Source organism: Argopecten irradians, chromosome 15, assembly GCF_041381155.1.
Source record: "Argopecten irradians isolate NY chromosome 15, Ai_NY, whole genome shotgun sequence".
Lineage (NCBI taxonomy): Eukaryota > Metazoa > Mollusca > Bivalvia > Pectinida > Pectinidae > Argopecten > Argopecten irradians.
The window spans coordinates 6,617,891-6,641,010 of NC_091148.1; the positions used below are offsets into that span (position 1 = coordinate 6,617,891).

Consider the following 23,120-nt stretch of genomic DNA (forward strand, 5'->3'; position numbering starts at 1 on the left):
GGTTACTCTAAACAGAATTTTCTCTTTGGTTCTCGCACAACACACGTGAGGCGATTTGTTTACTGTTTCACCATGGCAGACGAATCCTCGATGACAGCAATATTTTCTGACTTTCAGAAATATTTAAATGATGAACAAGAAATTCGAGAGGTAATTTGATATAGTCAAATCAGTAACTATGCTATATTTGATCAGTATCTGAGAGAAAACAACACAGCTGATAGGCCCCTACTGTAGCTGTCCATGTACTGATGAAATAATAGATCAAGACCACCACTTAATCCCTATTGAGATTCCTCCTCTAGACTCTTTTATATTCGGACGTCTGATAGATGTCTCTCGTCGGACGAGAGACATCTATCAGACGTCCGAATATAAAAGAGTCTAGAGGAGGAATCTCAATAGGGATTAGACCACCACTGAGCGCCCACTGACAGGAAAGTTGAACATTGACAGATACGCATTAGAGATCTAAGTACCATTTGTTGCTATTTATAGTGACCAATGTTTTAAACTCTTTTTTATTATTATTTGTAATTGGAGAGTTTTGTATTTAAAATTGTTAATATGTAAATATCATGTTCAGCATAAACAACTTACCTACCAAACAATTTTGTCATCGATCAGATTAGCAAATTATGGTATCAGTTTTCTATTAGAATCAATGTCTACTTTTGGTTTCAGATTTATAAGAAATGTAGGTTTTACCCAAAAATGATTCTTGTGTTGGTGGTGGAGCAACCAATACTATAGTTGTGTATGTAAAAAAATAATTTATTATAGATAAGGTGGGAATGGTACAGCGCCAAGCTGCCTGTTTTGTCTCCAACCGCTTCCATAACACATCTAGTGTCGAAAGTATGTTGGAATTACTAAACTGGCGCAGTCTCGAAGATTGCCGTAAAGACGCGAGAATGACCATGATGTTTAAAATCATCCACCAGAAGGTTGCTATTACAACAAAGCACCTCATTCCAATCAAAAGACCCACAAGACACAACCACCACTTATCATTCCAATTAACATCATGCAGAACAACTTCCAGAAAAGAATCTTTTTCCCAAGAACAATAAAAGAATGGAACCACCTCCCTACACAAATTATATCTTCTGAAACTGTTCCCCATTCAAATCCTGAATCTCAAAACACAAAAATATTAATTTCCAATTCCCATATTTCATGCTCCACAACCACTCAACATAATCTTCACCATGTTGAAGTAGGTCGATAACCGGTAGGAGTAGAAGTAGTTAGTGGATCAAAATCATCAGATAATTGGAAACAACAAAATACAGAAATGTACAAATGAGCATGTATATGCATGTATCTAATTAGAATGTCAAAATTTGATGTCAGGGTAAGAAGAAACTGGGACTCGCTTGCACCAAACATTTAAGTTTATAACTTCAAAATTGTCTACGTCTAATTTTAGTGTAAGAGGAAAGTTATTAACTTGAGCTTCACATGAAAATAAACATACAAAGTACATGCATCTATATATGATATCAAATAACCAGTAAATGATTATTTCTAACACTGCATTTGTTTCCGAGGATATAAGAATGTCTAAGTCTAGTGTGAAGATCAAAGGAAACTCATACCACACCAGACACCTATGTGTCACATTGTCTAGTTCTGGTGTCGGGCCAGAGAAAACAGAGGCAATGTAACGGCCAGACTGGTATTCAAACCTAGGACATCCAAACTCTAGCTGGGTGCTCAATTAAGCTACATATCAATGTATAACAGGTTGCAGATGATCGGCCCAGTCGACTCCAGTCTAGCTACACTCCTCATTATCTTTTTAAAGTCTTCACCCTTGAAGACACATGAGATCCATATTCCACCATTTTTTATTTCGTTGGGTGTCAAGTTTATATCAGGGAAGGAGGAAATGTAGCAGTCAGATCGGGGCTCAAACCTATGGCGACTGAGCTGCCTGGTCACAGATGATTGACCCAGTCCAATCCTGCTACACTCTTCTCTCCTTTTTCAAAGTCTTTGACCTCAAAGACATTTGAAACCCTGATACCGCCACTGTTGAGGGCTAAGACTGTAATAAGAGGAGAAAATGTCGACCAGACCAGGTCTCAAACTCGTGACCCCCAAAACACTAACCAGATGCTCTACCGATTGAGCTACTTGGTTGTCAATAATCGACCTTGTCCAATCCTGCTATAAAAGTCTTGTTCTATAGCTTAACTTTTACCTAAATTATTAAATTCAGTATTTGTGAAGTGACTTACCGTACATGTAGTGTTTAAATCATTCCAGCAAATCCGAGTGATTGTTCGGGACTTGGAGCAGACAACAAGGGAAATTCATACACAACTTCAACTTGTACATCAACATGGAGGGATAAAGCAAGGTGAGTTACTTTATCACTCTCATTCCATCTTTTTAAAATTTGAGCTTCTTATTTCACTTCAGAATAAAATTTATTTTATCCGACCCAATAAGTGCCCAGGGCATTTAAAAAATTGGAAAAATGAAAACGTGCTTGATAAGACGAAATTACTGCAAACCTATACAGTTTGGACAATTTGAGTCTTACGTCTGGGCAATTGAAATGAGGCCTCAAAAAGGGGAGGGGCACTTCTTTCGTCGAATACAGTATGTAAAATGATGAATTGCATCCTGAAAAAAATCCTTTTTGCTATGGCCTATATATGGAATGTGCGCACTGATTGTGCAGACAACAAAAACGAAATAAATATTTTACATGTCTGTATTTTTGTGCTAATATTAGACATATTTATAGGCTATTATATATTGATTATTGTCCAATTGATAAATATTATTTATTTTCTGCGGCGGTGGAGCATCTTTAATGTTTGATTTGATTTGTATAGTACAGGAGTACTGTGAAAAGGCGGAAGCTTCGTTTGCTATCCTAAGAGAACAATTCAGAAAATTAGCTGAAGTTGTCCCCGCTGGACAGTATTACAGGTAATATGATTTATTTGTTTGCCGTTTGTACACAGAATGAAGTATTCTGATTGGATGTGGTTTTACCTCCTACCCTATAATTAATTTTTATACTTAGTCTGACTTTCTTATTGGCCTATTATTTTCATATCTCTATTTTTGCAAAAAAATCAAAAACCCAACTCAATTGTGTCGTCGCAATAGAGATGTTGATGTTGCTTGTTGATTTATACAAAAAATCCCTTGATCCTTGTACATTAAAACTTTTTATTTACCTTAATCATAAGCATTGATGTCAATATTTTTTAATTTCATTTGGGTTAAAAAAATTGTTTGCAATAAACCTACAGTTTGTAAACAAAAAAAACTCTTAAAAAGATCAGCCATATTGAAACTCTTTGTTATAAGGGACACATGCTGATGTCACAAGCATTGACATTGCAATTGTTGTAAAACATCATTTAGTCCATGTGATGTGTTTATATAACTTTATAACTTTTTGGGGTAGAGGCGTTAATTACAGCAAATATTGCAATGATTTTGATTTGCTGTAAATGCTTTCTTTCGATCCTCAGATTCCATGACCACTGGAAGTTTTCTATGCAGAGATGCTGCTTCCTGTCTGCGTTTGTTACCTACCTCCAAACAGAAAAACTGGTGACCAGAGATGAAACTGCTGCCAAATTAGGAGGTAGAAGTACTGTTCATCATGTTGGCTTCATATTTGTAATCAAATATTATTATTAGACAAAAAAATTATATGTCTGTTTAGGGTTACATTGGCAAAAATAATAAGGTCGGTAGGTCAGCATGTTTTTTTTTTTTAAGTGTCTTTTATTCTAAAATAATGGCAGGAACCGGAGTCTTAGATCCAAATCGTGACTTTTAATTTTTTTGTAGAAAAGTGGGAAAATATATTAGGGTCGAGGGTAAAAAATTAGGGTAAATCGGGTAACCCTAAACAGTTTTTTTGTTTTTGTTTGGCCTTATTTTTCAAATATGACCCATCTTAGCACTGGTTGAAATGGGGGAAGGCTTGCTAGTTACAAACTTCAAGCTTACAAAATTGTGGAAATTTGATGTAGGACTGGATGTTTTTTATGATATTTGAAAAATCTATTTCTTTGGGCATTTCATTTAAGCATTGATGTTACTTTTTTTTAACTTCATCGGGGTATGGAAGAAATTTTGTTTGCAAACTGTGTGAATCTTCTATGTGAATCCGCTACAAAAGTTTGCAAACAAAATTTCTTTCATACCCCGATGAAGTTAAAAGATAGTTACATCAATGCTTCTAATTAATTTATCAGACTATTTGATAACAGAAAACAGATTTAAATGTACAATTCCATTGACTTTCCAAGGGATTATTTTTTCTAAATCAATACGCAACATCAACATTTCTATTGTGACGTCATGATAACGTCGGGTTTTTGCACCATTCTCGGATTATTTTCTTCATAGTATATGAAGAAAAAGTCTCTGCCAATCAGAAAGTCGGATGTAGTATGAAAACAAATAAAAATTAATTATATACAAATATTGTAAAATTGACACTGGTTTTCAGTTCCTTTTCTTGTCTATTCATTGACTTTTTTATGGGCGGAAATCAAAACAAGATAATTACGTACAGAAACGGTTCTTGGAAATAACGAAAATTAGTTAGTATTTGTGAAAAAAATACAGTTTTGTTATCTTGTTATATCGTTAGAAATTTAGGACAAACAATTTTTTTTAATTTTTTTTTTCCATTTTCGGGCTGTAAATTTTATTGATGTCATATTTCAAGCTCAAATATCTCAAAATGTAGTTCGAGGATACTCATTTTTCTTTACAGATTTGAAATCTACATGACAAATTCAAGAAAATAAGACAGTTAGAAAAAAATGACATGGGTTTTCCCTAAAGTATGGAGCTACTTTAATAAATAAAAATGTTGAAGAATTTAATTCGGGGAGATAAACTTTTGCGAATTGATTTGCAAAATTCGCAAAAGTAAATCACACGAATGAAATTTGGTTGACAGTATTATCAATATTAATATTCAGCGCTTGAGATAATAAGTCAAGCACTCCAGATTATATGTGGAGTGTAACTGTGTTCTACAAAATAAGAGATAATTCATATAGTAAGTAATATATTATACATATCCTAAAATTAAAAGTTGTTAGATACACAGGTATACTGAATTGAAATAATTTTGTGTAACTGTAAGCCACAGAAAGTTGATTTGACCAACTGTTAGTTGTAAAGTAAATCAAATTATTTCTTTCAAAGTGAACCTTACTGCAGTTATATTGCATGAGAAGGAAAAAAAATCAAATATAAGGGAGATAACTCTTGCATTCTTGGCATGTTATAAGTAAAAAACTGTTTTGTTTACAGTTCAGGTGGTCAGGGAGAACGGATTTCACATGGATCTAGACGACTTCCTGATAGGTGTTCTCCAGGTCGCAAGTGAATTGGTGAGTTCTGTGATTTTACTTTTGTAGCAACTTTTTAAACTTTATGACCACTGTGGGACATATGTATGTAATTTTAATACTTACAAAATAATTAAAGATACTCTACCGCCGACAGAGCATACATGATATTCATCATTTGAACAATAATTGGTGTATAATCGTGTATATATATGTCTAATTAACACAAAAAATAATATAAGATAATTTATTTCGCCTTTGGTGCACGAGCAATCATAGCCCGAGATACTCTGGCCCTGACACCAGACTTAGACATTATGACAGATAGTGTCTGGTTTAGGGCCAGAGCGCAGTAGTACTCGAAAACCTGGAATAAGCCGACACCGTTTTGTATCGGACCAGGTCATCTCTGATACAGCTGACCGCCGAGAAGCACCACTGACTTTAGTCTATTCAACAAATGAATGTTATATCTACCCAAATATTACAATCCGTCGAGATTAAGGTGATTTGCATACTACTAGAAAATGGCGACGACGACGAGGGAAATTTAAAGCTGCGAAAAAGAAACTACTGTGTTGACACAATAGAACGTGCATTCGTGATGAAATGGATGGCTATGAGAAGATAAATTATTCATTTGTTGAAAAGACCAAGGAAAGTGGCGATTCTCGGTGGTAATATTTTGTAAGTAGCCTGAATCGGAGATGACCTGGCCCGATACCAAACGGTGTCGGCTTATTCCAGGTTTTCGAGTACTACTGCGCTCTGGTCCTAAACCAGACACTATCTGTCATAGTGTCTAAGTCTGGTGTCAGGGCCAGAGTATCTCGGGCTAGAGCAATCAGTACTTCATTCCATATAGGATATAGTGCTATGGAATTTTTTCGGGATGCAATTCATTATATTTTATATTTCTAACTTCAAATAAAATTAGAAGCTCAAACATTTCAATGGTGGTAAAGGTGTAAAGTTAGAAACTTTTGTGACTGAAGAAAAATACTAAATTGACTCCTCCTGTTTTTGCATCTTTAAGAAAGAGCAACTACAGTAAAATTTGTTACTTTTTACCAAAATTGATTAATATTTTATCAGTTACTCTGTACTATATGCATGTACTTACAATCTATTGATTTTGCTTTTACGTTAAGAAAAAAAACAAAGAAAGAAAAAGAAAAAAGCCCAACTCAAAATGAATTTTCAGATTGGCAGTCATGTTAATTATGTCCACTGTGGAAAAAAATAAAAAAAAAATAAATGATGCAAGATGCTCAAACTATGCCAAGCAGTGGTCATTTCACATTTTACAATGTTTGTGATATTGTAGAGTGACTTCCTAAACATGTATTTAAATTTGGCTCTTGGGCAAAATAAGATTTTTTGTGAAAGAGGACCTTGTAAAAAAAATTAGCTATATCAATTCTTAATGTTGCAGAAAATTGTATAATTTTCAAGCGGTATTAGTGAGATGATTTGAAATAATTTTGTTTCATATATTTACAGTCTCGTCTAGCTGTCAATGCTGTTACAGCTAGCGATTATTCTAGACCTCTGAGGATCGCTAAATTTGTCGCAGAATTAGACGCCGGATATAGACTCTTGAACCTTAAGAATGACGCATTACGAAAACGATTCGATGGACTGAAGTACGACCTGAAAAAAGTCGAGGAAATTGTATACGATCTCACAATCCGAGGTCTTAAACCGACAGACGATCCACCAAAGGAATGAAAGGGCAATAACTCTTGTTTTACTAAGGAAAGGGCAGTAACTCTTCTTATACCTGGACTGTCTTTATTATTACAATGTTTATGGAATAATATAGAAATTAGTCCAGAAAGTGTCTACAGTATTTAACAGGCCTGTAAACAAGGCTTGATTGACAATACGGTTTAGAGACTGTCTTGTTGGCATGACTGAGGACATTTTGTTCAAGGAAAAAAAAACCTGAAGGTTGTTGGTGGTATTTCGCTACCTTGCTAGAAATCAAAGATTTTATCGTGTTAAAAAGAATCTCAATTCTTGGGACCAAAGTAATAAAAAATCAGGGCATCATCAACAATTATCTATTCAAACTAAGGCTATATCCTGTGACTTTCGTTAACTCACTCTCCCCCGAAAATTCATAATGAACTGTTCCAGTATTTAAATCAGAAGAGTTCAGATGTGAAAGGGTGAACAGAAACTGGTATAAATGTCTATTCTTTGTAGTGTAAATGGCAAAACACTATACATGTATATGTTAGCCATGTAGATAAAATGTATCGATCCAATATAAACAATCCAGAAATTATAATCATCAGATGGTGAGTTATGCAAATCACCTTTCGTCTGTGGTCTTCGTCCTTCCATCTGTCTGTCCTTCTGTCTGTCCGTCCTTCGTCTGATAAAAATTCTTTTTACCACTATTTCTCAGAAAGTACTGAAGGGATCTGTCTCAAATGTCATGTGCAGGTTCACCTACGGATCTAGTTGTGTTATTTGCATTTTGAAGAAGACGGCCAACAGGTAGCCATCTTGGATTTGGATAATAGTTTGTTACTGCTATATATCTCAGGAAGTACTGAAAGGGTCTTTCTCAAATATCATATGTAGTATATAAGTAGTAAAGGTTTGAAAGCAGAGAAAAGTTTGATGTAGATAATTCTTTGGTGGACGCCAAGATTCCTCTAGGATCTTTGGTTTAAAGATCATTAAACTGTCTTTTTATGGAGTCTGTTTTCTATATAGCTTTGCAGACAATCTTCATAATGCATGGTTGACAACACATTATTAATGAATTATCTGCTAAAATCTGGCTTCTTTAGAGATCATAGATTCCACAAAAAGATAGTTTAGTGCTCATATTTACATCATTTAGTCATTGTCTAGGTACATGCTTTAAAGTTGTCGGGGTTAAACAGAGAAAACCGGTAATTAACGATAATCTAATCCAAAAGATGGTACGACCATTCGAACAGTGATCATCTGACGATTCCATGCTGACACTGGTAACACCAGTTTTGTCACGAATTAGAGGTCAATTATTGTCCGAAAGACTTCCCTAAAGATTTTTTAGTTAGTATTTTCAAAGGTAACCTTGCTGTTTAAAGACAAATACATTTGGTTTTAGATTACAAAGTACATTAATGAGTCTCCATCTAGTCATTAGTAATCCCTCTCCATTTACTTTTTGTATCAGCATTGATAATATCACTGATAGCATCATCACTTCATGATGCCTTCATTGTCTGATAAGGTCCAAGAGATTCAGTTGTTGTGTACATGTATTATTATTTTTTTGTATTTGATAATAACTACAATAAAATCACATGTGGTTATTTTTAATGTTATTTGTAACAAAATTGATAACCCTTTATCCAAGAATTGTGCAGGCCCAATATCACGCATCCTCGATACTCCAGGGGTTCCGATCACTTACGATCTCTACACCCCTGGACTATCTCATCGTAAAACTGGAGGCAACAGAACAAAACAGAACAGGTAATTTAGTCCTTTGATGTACATCAAAAGAGCCGTATAACGGTACACTGTGATTGACTATGTGGCTTTGAAGTTGGGTGTTGCTCTCTCTGTAGTCTTCCAATGAAATCTTTGCTGGTCTGTGATTGGTCAAATATTTTCAGCTGAGCTGCCTTCAATCTCACTATGAGATAGTCCAGGGGTGTAGAGATCGTAAGTGATCGGAACCCCTGGAGTATCGAGGATGAATATCACGTCACTGTTCTTAGAATAGTTTGTTTTAAAACTTTTAGTAAATATGACCCACGTTATCTTGAATGATGGTTAAAATTATTTATTTGAATAAACATAGCTCCCATTACAACATCTCTAAATGCTGTACGCAGTAGATATCGGTTATATAGGTTTCTGACCAAAAGTTCATTTAAAGCCCATTTGACCATTTTGACCATAAATGAAGTTCAATAGTCCATCATATCAGAACGCTACAACATCAGGTCTCTCATCCTCGATATTCCAGTGGTTCCGATCAATCAAGATCTCTACACCCCTGGGCTATCTCATAGTCTCATTTTAAAAGGGAAAGTTTACATCCGATATACTAAAGTGTAAATGGCCTAAGGCAACACCGCGGCATTGATTTGCTTTCCAATCTTGGAGGCGAGTTGAACTGCAGAGGCTTGGTATTGGTCTCAGACGAGTACTACATGGTCCTGGGTGAATATTTAAAACAGAATGACTTGGTATTGATCTCAGACGAGTACTACATGGTCCTTAGCGAATATTTAAACTTTATAACTTGGTATTGGTCTCAGACGAGTACTACATGGTCCTGGGTGAATATTTAAAACATTATAACTTGGTATTTGTCTCAGACGAGTACTACATGGTCCTTAGCGAATATTTAAACTTTATAACTTGGTATTGGTCTCAGACGAGCACTTCATGCATAGTGTGAAATATTTAAACATTAGGACTTGGTATTGGTCTCTGACGAGTACTACATGGTCCTGTAAAGTTGGTATTCGTCTCAGGCGAGTACGATGTACTACATGCTCTGTGTGAAAGATTTAAACGTTATGACTTGGTATGGGTCTCAGACGAGTATTACATGGTCCTCGGGAAAGGTCATCAGATGGTGGGCTATTCAAATCGTTTTTCATCTGTAGTCCGTCCGTTAACAGTTTTTGTTATGGCTATTTCCCCTTTGGCCCTAGTTGTGCATACTGCATTTTGGGATCGATCGGTTTACAAGAGTGCCAACAAGCAGCCATCTTGGATTTTGATAGTTAAAGTTTGTTACCGCTATTTCTCAGAAAGTACTGAAGAGATCTGTCTCAAAATTTCATATCTAGGTTCCCCTAGGACCTTAGTTTTGCATATTGGATTTTGGGACCGAACGGTCGCCATCTTGTGTTTTGATAATTGAATTTTGTTACCGCTATTTCTCAGAAAGTACTGAAGCGATATGTCTCAAATGTTACATATAGTATGCTTGAAAACAGTTGAAAAGCAGTGAAAAGATCCCTCTTTCCATTGTCAGACATAGATCAGTCTTTGGTGGGTGCCAAGATCCCTTTGGGATCTCTCGTCTATTATTAGATATTTAAAATGAAGCCAATCCTTCTCAAACTAACAGTATATCTGTATCACGTAAAGCTCACGTGTAATTTAATGCTGTTAGGTAGGTTGGGATTCATTTCCTAGTAACAGACATTTAAAGTCAGTCTCCTTTGTATGCAATCTGTGTAAATGTCTATTTTTGTGGGAGGTTGTTATTTTGTGGGAGGGTGTGATTTTGTTGGAGGTTGTTATTTTGTGGGAGGGTGTGATTTTGTTGGAGGTTGTTATTTTGTGGGAGGGTGTGATTTTGTTGGAGGTTGTTATTTTGTAGGAGGTTGTTATTTTGTGGGAGGGTGTTATTATGTGGGAAGTTGTTTTTTCGTGGGAGGTTGTTAGTTTGTGGGAGGGTGTTATTTTGTGGAAGGTTGTTATTTTGTTGGAGGTTGTTATTTTGTTGGAGGTTGTTATTTTGTAGGAGGTTGTTATTTTGTAGGAGGTTGTTATTATGTTGGAGGTTGTTATTTTGTTGGAGGTTGTTATTTTGTTGGGAGGTTGTTATTTTGTGGAGGATGTTATTTTGTGGGAGGATGTTATTTTGTTGGAGGTTGTTATTTTGTTGGAGGTTGTTATTTTGTTGGAGGTTGTTATTTGTTGGAGGTTGTTATTTTGTTGGAGGTTGTTATTTTGTGGGAGGTTGTTATTTTGTGGGAGGTTGTTATTTTGTGGAGGTTGTTATTTTGTTGGAGGTTGTTATTTTGTTGGAGGTTGTTATTTTGTTGGAGGTTGTTATTTTGTTGGAGGTTGTTATTTTGTTGGAGGTTGTTATTTTGTTGGAGGTTGTTATTATGTTGGAGGTTGTTATTTTGTTGGAGGTTGTTATTTTGTGGGAGGTTGTTATTTTGTGGGAGGTTGTTATTTTGTGGGAGGTTGTTATTTTGTTGGAGGTTGTTATTTTGTTGGAGGTTGTTATTTTGTAGGAGGTTGTTATTTTGTAGGAGGTTGTTATTATGTTGGAGGTTGTTATTTTGTTGGGAGGTTGTTATTTTGTGGGAGGTTGTTATTTTGTTGGAGGTTGTTATTTTGTTGGAGGTTGTTATTTTGTGGGAGGTTGTTATTTTGTTGGAGGTTGTTATTTTGTAGGAGGTTGTTATTTTGTGGGAGGATGTTATTTTGTAGGAGGATGTTATTTTGTTGGAGGTTGTTATTTTGTGGGAGGTTGTTATTTTGTGGGAGGTTGTTATTTTGTTGGAGGTTGTTATTTTGTGGGAGGTTGTTATTTTGTTGGAGGTTGTTATTTTGTAGGAGGTTGTTATTTTGTGGGAGGTTGTTATTTTGTGGGAGGTTGTTATTTTGTGGGAGGTTGTTATTTTGTGGAATGTTGTTATTTTGTTGGAGGTTTGTTATTTTGTTGGAGGTTGTTATTTTGTGGGAGGGTGTTATTATGTGGGAGGATGTTATTTTGTTGGAGGTTGTTATTTTGTGGGAGGTTGTTATTTTGTGGGAGGATGTTATTTTGCTGGAGGTTGTTATTTTGTGGGAGGTTGTTATTTTGTGGGAGGTTGTTATTTTGTGGGAGGGTGTTATTTTGTGGGAGGTTGTTATTTTGTGGGAGGTTGTTATTTTGTGGGAGGTTGTTATTTTGTTTGAGGTTGTTATTTTGTGGGAGGTTGTTATTTTGTTGGAGGTTGTTATTTTGTTGGAGGTTGTTATTTTGTGGGAGGATGTTATTTTGTGGGAGGTTGTTATTTTGTTGGAGGTTGTTATTTTGTGGGAGGTGTTATTTTGTTGGAGGTTGTTATTTTGTTGGAGGTTGTTATTTTGTGGGAGGTTGTTATTTTGTGGGAGGATGTTATTTTGTTGGAGGTTGTTATTTTGTGGGAGGATGTTATTTTGTTGGAGGTTGTTATTTTGTGGAGGTTGTTATTTTGTGGGAGGATGTTATTTTGTGGGAGGTTGTTATTTTGTGGGAGGGTGTTATTTTGTGGGAGGGTGTTATTTTGTGGGAGGTTGTTATTTTGTGGGAGGTTGTTATTTTGTGGGAGGGTGTTATTTTGTGGGAGGTTGTTATTTTGTGGGAGGATGTTATTTTGTTGGAGGTTGTTATTTTGTGGGAGGTTGTTATTTTGTGGGAGGATGTTATTTTGTTGGAGGTTGTTATTTTGTGGGAGGTGTTATTTTGTTGGAGGTTGTTATTTTGTGGGAGGGTGTGATTTTGTTGGAGGTTGTTATTTTGTGGGAGGGTGTTATTTTGTGGAAGGTTGTTATTATGTTGGAGGTTGTTATTTTGTGGGAGGATGTTATTTTGTTGGAGGTTGTTATTTTGTTGGAGGTTGTTATTTTGTGGGAGGTTGTTATTTTGTGGGAGGATGTTATTTTGTGGGAGGTTGTTATTTTGTGGGAGGGTGTTATTTTGTGGGAGGTTGTTATTTTGTGGGAGGATGTTATTTTGTGGGAGGTTGTTATTTTGTGGGAGGATGTTATTTTGTTGGAGGTTGTTATTTTGTGGGAGGATGTTATTTTGTGGGAGGTTGTTATTTTGTGGGAGGTTGTTATTTTGTGGGAGGATGTTATTTTGTGGGAGGTTGTTATTTTGTGGGAGGTTGTTATTTTGTGGGAGGTTGTTATTTTGTGGGAGGTTGTTATTTTGTGGGAGGTTGTTATTTTGTGGGAGGTTGTATTTTTGATTTGTTGGAGGTTGTTATTTTGTTGGAGGTTGTTATTTTGTTGGAGGTTGTTATTTTGTGGGAGGGTGTGATTTTGTTGGAGGTTGTTATTTTGTGGGAGGATGTTATTTTGTGGGAGGTTGTTATTTTGTAGGAGGTTGTTATTTTGTTGGAGGTTGTTATTTTGTAGGAGGTTGTTATTTTGTAGGAGGTTGTTATTTTGTTGGAGGTTGTTATTTTGTGGGAGGTTGTTATTTTGTGGGAGGTTGTTATTTTGTTGGAGGTTGTTATTTTGTGGGAGGTTGTGGTATATATTCGTAGCATATCCCCATGAAATAGTGGAACCCTTGTCCAGCATGCGACCAAAGAATGAACAGCACATCCCACCATATCACATTATACTGTCAACAGGCAAATACATTTTCTCATCCCCTTAATGCTTTTGTTGAGGACTACCAGATTATGGCATGCCCCTGCCAAGGGAAAGAACCCATTGCCCTAACCACAGGGACAAACGCTCAACTAAGACCAAAATTGAGGCGGTGTAAACGATGTTTAGAAGAAATGGCCAAATTTGTGAGTACTTAACGATTGAAAGGAAGAACGCGACAAACGATCGTGGCGCTATGACATAAGCTTAGGCGTGTGAGTATTTAGAGATAAATAACAAATACAACAAATCCATTCATTTTGATGAAGTCTATTTTATTATGAACATCGGTTTTAATGAAAACAAAATAAACTGATTAATAAACCTGTATATATATATGTATATAGAAATTGAAAGACTAAATTTCCAGGCCTTTCCCATGCTCTACTGCTGTATGACATATCAGTCTTCTTAAAATTTCTAACCGACTGGTCATAAATCAGGCCCAAGATAATGAAACAATCTTAGATTTAAGGTTTTGCTTAGCAAATCAGAATTGACAAGAATGACGTAACTTTTTGTAACGCAATCTATGATTGGTTAAGTCTAAACTTAAGACAGTTTTGGAATTAAGATTGTTTCATGATACTCGGTACCATAAAACTATTCTCAGACAGATTTTTTTTACTAAATTATATGATTTTACATAAACTAGAGTAAAAAAATCTGTCTGAGAAAGTTTGATGGTGCATGGGCCTAGAAGCCTTAAGGAGTTTATTACATATTAAAACTTAAGTATAAACCAACTTCCCTTCACGGCAAATAAATTTCGAGATTTTCAAAACATTTTCTGGATGATCATTCTGGAGGAATTGGAAAATATCATCATTAAATACAACCACGATATATTTGTGAATTTCATTTGATTGAGAAATTCTTGGAAGTGAAATGGCCGCGAAAGAAAGTTATTTGTGATCATATAGATCTGGGTACTGACATAATTTTCGATCATAAACAGAGAAAGACTGAGGTCATTCTAATTAGCTAGAAATGAACTATGGAACTCATTCAGGGGAAATAACAACATATGACTAATTTCATCATGAGATATATGAAAATAAGATTGTCATAACACAAGTTATTTACAACATATATTTATGTTATTTATGTTAAATACAAGTACCTGGTAATGTAAAGACATATACCGTATTGCCGATTATTTAGCAGATCAAAATTTTCACGATTCTATCTGAAAATCTTTGATTTTCCCTATGTGGCCATAAAGGTTTATATTTATTTACATATGATTCAACTATATCTCAATATTTCGCGGATAAAATTTTCCCGATCATATATAGCGATGTGCCTCAAAATCGCAATATATCAATCCCGCGAAAACAATCGGCGATACGGTATTTTGAAAATATACCAGCGAATGTAGAACAGGAATTAAAACGTAAACATTTGAAAACAAACACAAGGTCCTAACCAGTCTTTGTATATTTTTTTTGCCCTAGCGGGGAGGTTTTGATTACTATATCATGTGTTTGCGAGAGTAACGTCATATTTTTCAGAATTTCGCTCGCAAAATAATTATGCCACAGGAATACCTTCCCGCAAGAGAGGTTACTCTTGTTATATGGAAGGATGGGGCTACAGTTAAAAGCTATCTTAGTGACTATAGTAACATGCATAGTAAACAAGAGTCTGATTGAAAAAGACTAGGTTTTCTCTAACAGGTATGACGTTGTGATCGTATGACATCAGACAGACAATTAAACAGATCTATTGCTGTGGCATATACATTATTAAAATATGACAATAGTGTTTACTTATTCATTGGTGATTTCATTTAACAAGCAACTTCGCTAGCCAAGGGTATTAGTCCGATCCTCTCTCTACTACTCTTAGCGGATGTCGTGTTAAAATTGAAGTTCCCGCTTTCAAATTCTGATTGGATGCGGCTAGGTTCAGGCGACCAATGAAAACACAGTTTTTAGATAGTAGTGACCTACAGTTTTTAGATAGTAGTGACCTACATTTGTAATTTGAAGTGTACCATGACTGTCAACAACAGCTCCTAGCGGTCATATTTACTATTAAGTCAATTATTAAATGTTTTAGACCAGCTAAATGAAGTATCTAGATACGTTACACTTCAAACAGATTGGGAAAGAAAAAACGTGCGTGGTTTTTGTTTCTCAAAATTAAACAAATTATGCAAAGATAAACTGCGATGGAAAGGGCGCAACTGCGGTGATCAAGCAGGTGGCGCAGTGCGAGAACTTCAATTTTAACGACATCCGCCAAGGGTAGAAGAGAGAGAATCGGACTAATACCCTTGGCTAGCGAAGTTGATTAACAAGATGTAAAGTGTAAACTATTCCAGAACTCAAACATAACAAATAACAATTTGACAGATTTACAGAAAAGACCCAATTTGCATTAAGTTCAAATTATTCTGACGTTTTTATTCACATTACTTGTTCACAATTTGATTCATAATTAGCGTAAAAATTATCTCTTTTAATATGTTATTCTAAAAAATTTTCGCATTATGTTTCAAACTATATTACGAAATATGGTCTTGATCGATATTTGAAAGTTGGCACGGTTAATTTATATATTTCAAGTCACTTTTCACAAGATCACTGCTAGTTTAGACAATACAAATTCAACTTCAGAAATATGACCCTGGTCGACAAATCAATCTTGTTGTTCAAAAGAACTTTTTTATGATACTTCAAATCAGTTTTAAAATAATAATACAATGCTTAAATGCTTCTTTTCTGAAAACACAAACGATTCCTTATGAAAATTAATATTGGACTACTCCACTCTTTAGAATGGAAGGGCCCAAACGTTTTAAGGGGCGAATTAGTTAATAATTCTGAACATTTTCAAGAAATAATCAGAACTAGACGAGAAATCAGATTTACTGATTAGTTGATTGAGGTACAGGTTTTTGACTCGAGATATTTTTCTCTGACACAGTATTACGCATTTGAAAAGAAGAGAAAAAAAGAAAAGAAATAAAAATACCTATAGAATAAAACACTGTGATTCAGGAAATGCTCTTACTTACATTTGAACAACTTTTGAAAACGATTTGTAAAACGTCAGAATAATTTTGACCAGCGAGGTCATAACAAGAATGGTATCAAATGATGTAACATTGAATAAAAGTAAACGAAAGAATATTATATCGATAGAATAACAAAAAATATGTAATAACATATACTATTTACAATCTGGTTTACTATTTAGTCATCAATGATATAGGAAATAAAGACAAATAAATACATCTTAATTCAAGCACACAATTATATATAATAGGGTAACTATTTTTGTTACCAATATCGCGTTATCACAATTTTGGGATATTTAGCCCGTCAATATTCACAATAAATTTACAATAAATTCTGTACACGTTGAAACGATTATTTGAACAAGAACTTTAACAAAATCAAATTTTAGACCATTGCCAGTTTTCATATGAACTTCATTGCTACATTCGTGAACTACAATGAACACGATTCTCATCAACTTGCCAGTCTTTTCACTCCAACAGATATCTCGGGTATTTCCGGCATATACGAAGATTGCCGGAAATTTCCCCAAGATGTTGAGCGTTATTCGACTCTCCATACATCCAGAATTTAATTCTTAAAATTTTGAGTTGTAACGATTATATAAAACATCAAATAGAGACAAAGCCTTTTGCATCCAAATTGTTATAAAAATATACGTTGCATAGTGTTTCTAGAATATAGATTTTTATTTTTCACAATCGTGCATTTTAGCAATTTGTTTGTTTAGAATATAACAACTTGCTGTCACCAATTATATATCTATATCACTAATATAGTGTAATAAAATATTGAACATTTATTTTTGCGAAAACTGAAAGCAAATCAACAGAACCAAAAGAGATTCGCTCAAATTGCCGCAATTCATAATGTCAGTACTTTAAATCAAATGATAAGATGTCATTTCAAAACAAGTTATGAACATTTGTTCAATGATTTTACAGCTTTTGAACATTTAATATTCAACAATTAGCATATCGCTATGGGATAATTTCTTGAAATTTGTTTTGACAAGTATATGAATAATACTGGGTTTTCAATAAGGCATTGTTATGGTATCTGCACATTACAGAGTTATCTGCACTTGCGGGTAGGTAATGATTGTGACGTCATGTGTTTGCCAGCGTAACGTTATACTTTATCAGGGAAAAAACAATGTGAATTGTGCCCACAGAATAATTAAGTCACAATAGATACCTACTCGCAATGGAGCAAACTTTGTAATGGGCAAAGACGGAACAGGAATATATATGTCATTGATATTATTACGAATGCTTAGTCAGTTTTCTCAAAAATATATGATGCTATTTTTATCACGAATTCACACAAAACCGTTATCAGCAAGTTATGTTAAAAGAAGTTTGCAAACATAGAAGATGTTACACTCATGACTGTTAATCGAGTTAATCAATTTGATTAGTCATAATCAGATTATCTAACAAGTTTAAAATTCACATATAGCCATGAGTATAAGATTTAATCCATTATATAACTAGTATTTATGGAAACATTTTCGTTTCTGTATATATAAGACAAGCGAAACCCGGCTTGGATATGACGTACAATGTAATGATCGTAATAATATATTTATTACATTAAAATCCAACGTTATATTTTCATGGGTATGATGAAATCATTAGAATATTATAATATATCAAGTTTGTACACAAATCCAAATTAGAGTCGAACAAAGTTTCATCGCTTCGTTTTATATCTCCTCGAGTTCAGTCTCTTGTTCAAGAGTTATTTCCTTTCATATCAATCCTTAATGAGAAAGCATTCAGCAAATCAGAAACGTATCAACGCGTCTTTCTCATTTCCATTCTCTTATTCGAAGAAATGTCAATTTAAGGTTATTTTGTCCAGATAGATCAAAGTTTCAGAGAGACACATTACGTCTTTGCATATCACAGTTATCTCCCCTTACGAGTAGGTACCTATTGTGACGTCATCACTTTTTAAAACACACGTCATTTCCTCAATAGGTAACCTTTGGCACTTGTCGTAAAAAAGAGAATATCATATTATGTATTCTCTCGTTTACGGTAAGTGCCAAGGTTCCCGATTGGTCTTTTTCTCAATAATATATGACGTTACACTATCAACTTCATGACGTCATAACAGATACCTATCCTAAAGAGGAGATAACTTTGTATATATGTAAATAGATGTTATTACAGATCGCTGGGCTCCTCCTTCACGCTACACAGGTAATCGGTGACAGTGTGACTTTCATTGCCCGAGTCACCATGGTCCAAGTTCGCTCGGAGGGACTCAAAGTTTCCGCCATCTGCTTCCCGACACCATTTCTTGTACTGAAAATACAACAAGGAAACATTTAGGGAGTGATAATGTTTATTTTCAAATTATTTGGTATGTAATGGGATTATTTGATAATTGTATGTACGAAAATAATTATATATACTAAAATATGGTTTCAAATAATATTTTTTTCTCATATGTTCCATCATTATTTTCTGAATTTCTTAAGGATTAAGTTGATTAGAATAACATCGCCTGTAAAAAATATCAAATCCGGGAAAATGATTCATGAACTTCTATACGTTGTTCTACGAATGTGTCAAATTAATCAGCTTTCAAACAATTGAACTCAAGAGTTTAAATTTTATTTCATCAACTGATGAAATTAAAATCCTGTGATATAAAGTTAAGGTTTGATTACAACATTGTCATCATTCGGAAACACTGTCAACTTAACCAATCGTATAGTATGTCTACTAGATATCTACTGTTGTGTAATACAACAGTGATGGCATCCTCGATACTCCAGGGGTTCCGACCACTTACGATCTCTACACCCCTGGAATATCTCGTAGTAAAACCGGAGGCAACAGAACAGAACAGATATTTTAGTCCTTTGATGTACATCAAAAGAGCCGTATAACGGTACACTGTGGTTGACTGTGCGACTTTGAAGTTGGGTGTCGCTCTCTCTGTAATCTTCAAAAAAAATTTTGTTCCTCTGAGCTACCCTCAGTTTAACTATGAGATAATCCAAGGGTGTAGAGATCGTATGTGATCGGAAACCCTGGAGTATCGAGGATGCAGTGATGGTGACGAAGGTTTATTCTCACAAACATTATGACGATATAGTATATAACATCATAGTAAATATAACAGTTACGTTAACATCGTGTGTTTTTCCCCATGCATCTTAAGACAGCCAATTTAAGACGCCGAGAAGTTGTAAAAGATATATTTATACTGTTTAAATTAAGATATTTTCTCCCTCGGAATATTGCTTGAAAACAAATCTTATTGATATAATTATTTTATGACTGGTCCTCCTTTAACGATTCAGTATATTAAGCCATAATCTATGTTTAAACATGAATCGAAGATATTTTTTTATATAATGTGCATATACTGTGTGAAATGTAATGCGCATAAATCAAGGTAATGTAATTATAAAAATAATAAACTGTAATAAAAACAACAACACGTGCACCACATTGGACGTTGTCGACAAATGAAAGTACTCTCTAATTTCATATTTTCTTAATGCAAAACAAATGCGGAAGTACACATCCATCAGTAGCTATAGTAATAGTAATCTCTGGCCACACGCCATGTTCACATAACGATCATTTTACGCCTTTTCTCTGCAAGCAGTCAAACATACCATGTGTATACATACTATACATTTTCTGCATTTTTCCACCGATAAAAACCCAATTACCATACAAATGACATATTTATTTCAATACGTACCATAGTATATTGTATATTTATAGTTTTGGATGCTTATAAATAAATAATTGATAATTGAAATGTCACACATCTTATTTGTCATTTTCCACCAATGAAAACAAAGTATTCTATTATGCCCCGTTTAAAAAATTACCGCATTTCACTTCCTGAAATAGATCCCACGTGGTATAGTAGATTCTTACTTATAACCTTATTGTGTTTCAGTTTTACTTCCTGGTTCCAGCTAAAAAGATCGACTCTTATTGGACGGCTGAGATGGTCTATTTTTAGCCTCGTCTATATCTAAATATCACAGATTTAATTGTTCCAAAATCTACAACAGATTATATATTTTCAGTACACAATACCTGACGATTTGACTATCAGCATATGACCAATACAACTGATACATTATGGTGATTTTTTGAAACATTTGAAAACTTTTGAAATATGTTGTTGTTTACATTAGCTGATACATTGCGAATTCTTGGAAGGACTCAACTTGCCTTGCTGAAATAAATACTACAATAATCTCAAGGCAACCTTGCAACAAAATCGCCTCTAGAAAGACCTATGATGACCCTATTATATGGGAAAATGCATTGTTGGTCTTATATCTTAATAGTGCATATTCTTGACCGTTGTTTTGTTGATATGACATTAATTACATTATTTCGTGGTCATTGCCTACTATATCAGCTAGCTAACTAGAAAACTAGGAAACTAGAAAAATTATTAAGAGATCCTCAGAGCATATCAACAGAAAAATCCCATAGTCAATATAGTATTTGAGGTTGAAAGTGAAAGTAGTATTTGAGGTTGAAAGTGAAAGTTGAAAGTGTTTAATTTCTAATGTTCATATTTATCTTAAGGAAATATTTGCCAAAAAATGAACATTTAATGAAAAAGAAGGCAATTCAAATAAGAAGTGAAAGAATAATAATAATTTGCGGAGTTCCTTAATTATTAGTTTCAGTTTTGTTTCGTCTTGACGTTTATTTGAAACTAGACCTGGTAATACAAAACTTCACAATCAAATCCTGTGCCAAAACTATTCAACCATAGAATTCCCTCAAATACGATCATTTTAAGCCTTTGTCTATCGGCAGTGTTAACCTGATTTAACCCTTGCCTATAAAATATCGGTTTTACCACAGTGACATTTGACCTGGGCCTTAACTCGATCACGTGTTCTGATGAAAAAGAAACCGGTCGACGGCGAAAACCTGTTACACGTAAATGTATTAACTTATCAAAACAAACAATCGCAATATTGATCAAGGTTGGTTTAGATAAAATAGTAGGTCATTGACTTTCTGTAAGAATGAAATCGAAACAGAACAGTTACAGTTATATGAATAGTTGAAATGTAAAATGTCGGAAATTAACAATACCATTTGGGCAAATCCAACGGACAGGATCAGGGTCGGAGAAAAATCCCCCTTGGAATTTTAAGCCCTTGCAACTTTGGATCAAACTGAACTCCCTCCAGAATCATCATGAATTATAAATCAATAAATCAATTGTTAATAAAGTTAGGTAAATGATCATAGGTGTGAAGTGATTTTTTTTCAGCACCAGCTATACGGATATGTATTTGTTTTAAGTGAGCACTATCGAAAGATATTGAAATTGAAATTATGTAAATGTCCATAGTACAAGTAGATTTTAGCTGCAACATCCTCCTCCCGCCTCTTTCTCATTCATGGCAGAAACTAGACGGAGGAAACGCTGCATTTTAACTTAAAATACTTATGACATGTTAAAAACAACTATCTTTGTTTACGACAACAACATTTCTAATTTTAGCCACACCTAATAATTAAGTTCTTCGTAAAATTTCAACGGCCAATACCGCTACTTTCCAGGAATAGCGCGTAATGGACCTGGTTGGGAGTTGGTGGTATGACCTGAAATCTAATGAGTGAATTCTGATTATGATCAAATCGGCGTTTCTAAAATTCTATAAAATTGCTGAGCCAGGCTTATTGTTTGATTGTATCAGTTTCGGTAAATTAGTTAACATTTCAATGCACTGATTCTATGTATATTGTACAATTCCGTGCTTTATTTCTCACGAATATCCTAACACATAAACTTAACATACCACCGTAAGAATTTTCAAAAGCACGTATATATAATTCCCTTCTTTTCCGAACATCATTAATGACGTCATGCGCCATACAAGTTGAAAGACATATCACCTTTCCATATTATAAAATCGCTAATATAAACGAGACAAACTCGCAGATAATAAAACTTTTGAAATTTTAAAAAATCCAATGTTTGAAATGTTATCAGATAAATCCTGAAATAATACAATTAAACAACGATGCATCTCTTTGTATCATATATGTATGCTATATCATGCAATTCTTCTACATTGTTATACATAGTCTGAACGACAGTCACCTCTGACACGAAACTCGGATCAAAAATAGAATCGGACTCAATAGATTTCTTGTCTGACCACTCACATTCCGTCAGACGTGGCACAAGTTATTCCCGGAAAGTATCCGTAATAACTGTTGAAAATTTCAAATGTAAATTTCCTATTTATTTCCATCATGCTTTCAAAGGTGGGTTTTCTTGTTATATAAAACAGTTTCTTAATATTCCTCTTATATTTTTTCTTACATTTTTATTTCATTTAGGTGATCATTTTAACTAAATTGACTAATTCATTGTGATTTCAAATACTCAAAATGAATTGATTATTAAAGAAACCTTCTGAAAGAAAAACGGATTACTAAAACAAATCTCAGATATTTGAGAAATGGATAGAAAAAAAATCAAATAAAAACTGTATGTATTTGGCTAAGATAGTCGTGCACACCCCTGTAATCAAAAGCTCATTACTGGTAAGAACAACTTGACTTAATCGCTTTGAACTGCAGTAACACTGTGTTCC

General features: G+C 34.4%; 1 protein-coding gene across 1 annotated transcript; it reads left to right on the top strand.

Moving 5' to 3' along the window:
- On the top strand, positions 1 to 8,678 carry LOC138308880 (translin-like). Its single transcript, XM_069249915.1, has 6 exons — positions 1 to 150; positions 2,275 to 2,368; positions 2,853 to 2,949; positions 3,504 to 3,619; positions 5,314 to 5,393; positions 6,855 to 8,678. The coding sequence occupies exons 1-6, from the start codon at positions 73 to 75 to the stop codon at positions 7,080 to 7,082; spliced, it is 693 nt and encodes a 230-aa protein (XP_069106016.1). The 5' UTR covers positions 1 to 72; the 3' UTR covers positions 7,083 to 8,678.
- The last annotated feature ends 14,442 nt before the right edge of the window (positions 8,679 to 23,120 follow it).

Bases quoted from the DNA above. Each gene is read 5' to 3' on its own strand.
- LOC138308880 (XM_069249915.1), top strand. From the start codon at position 73: ATGGCAGACGAATCCTCGATGACAGCAATATTTTCTGACTTTCAGAAA. The intron at 2,369-2,852 runs GTGAGTTACTTT...TGATTTGTATAG, and splicing joins ACATGGAGGGATAAAGCAAG to TACAGGAGTACTGTGAAAAG. The intron at 2,950-3,503 runs GTAATATGATTT...TTCGATCCTCAG, and splicing joins CCCGCTGGACAGTATTACAG to ATTCCATGACCACTGGAAGT.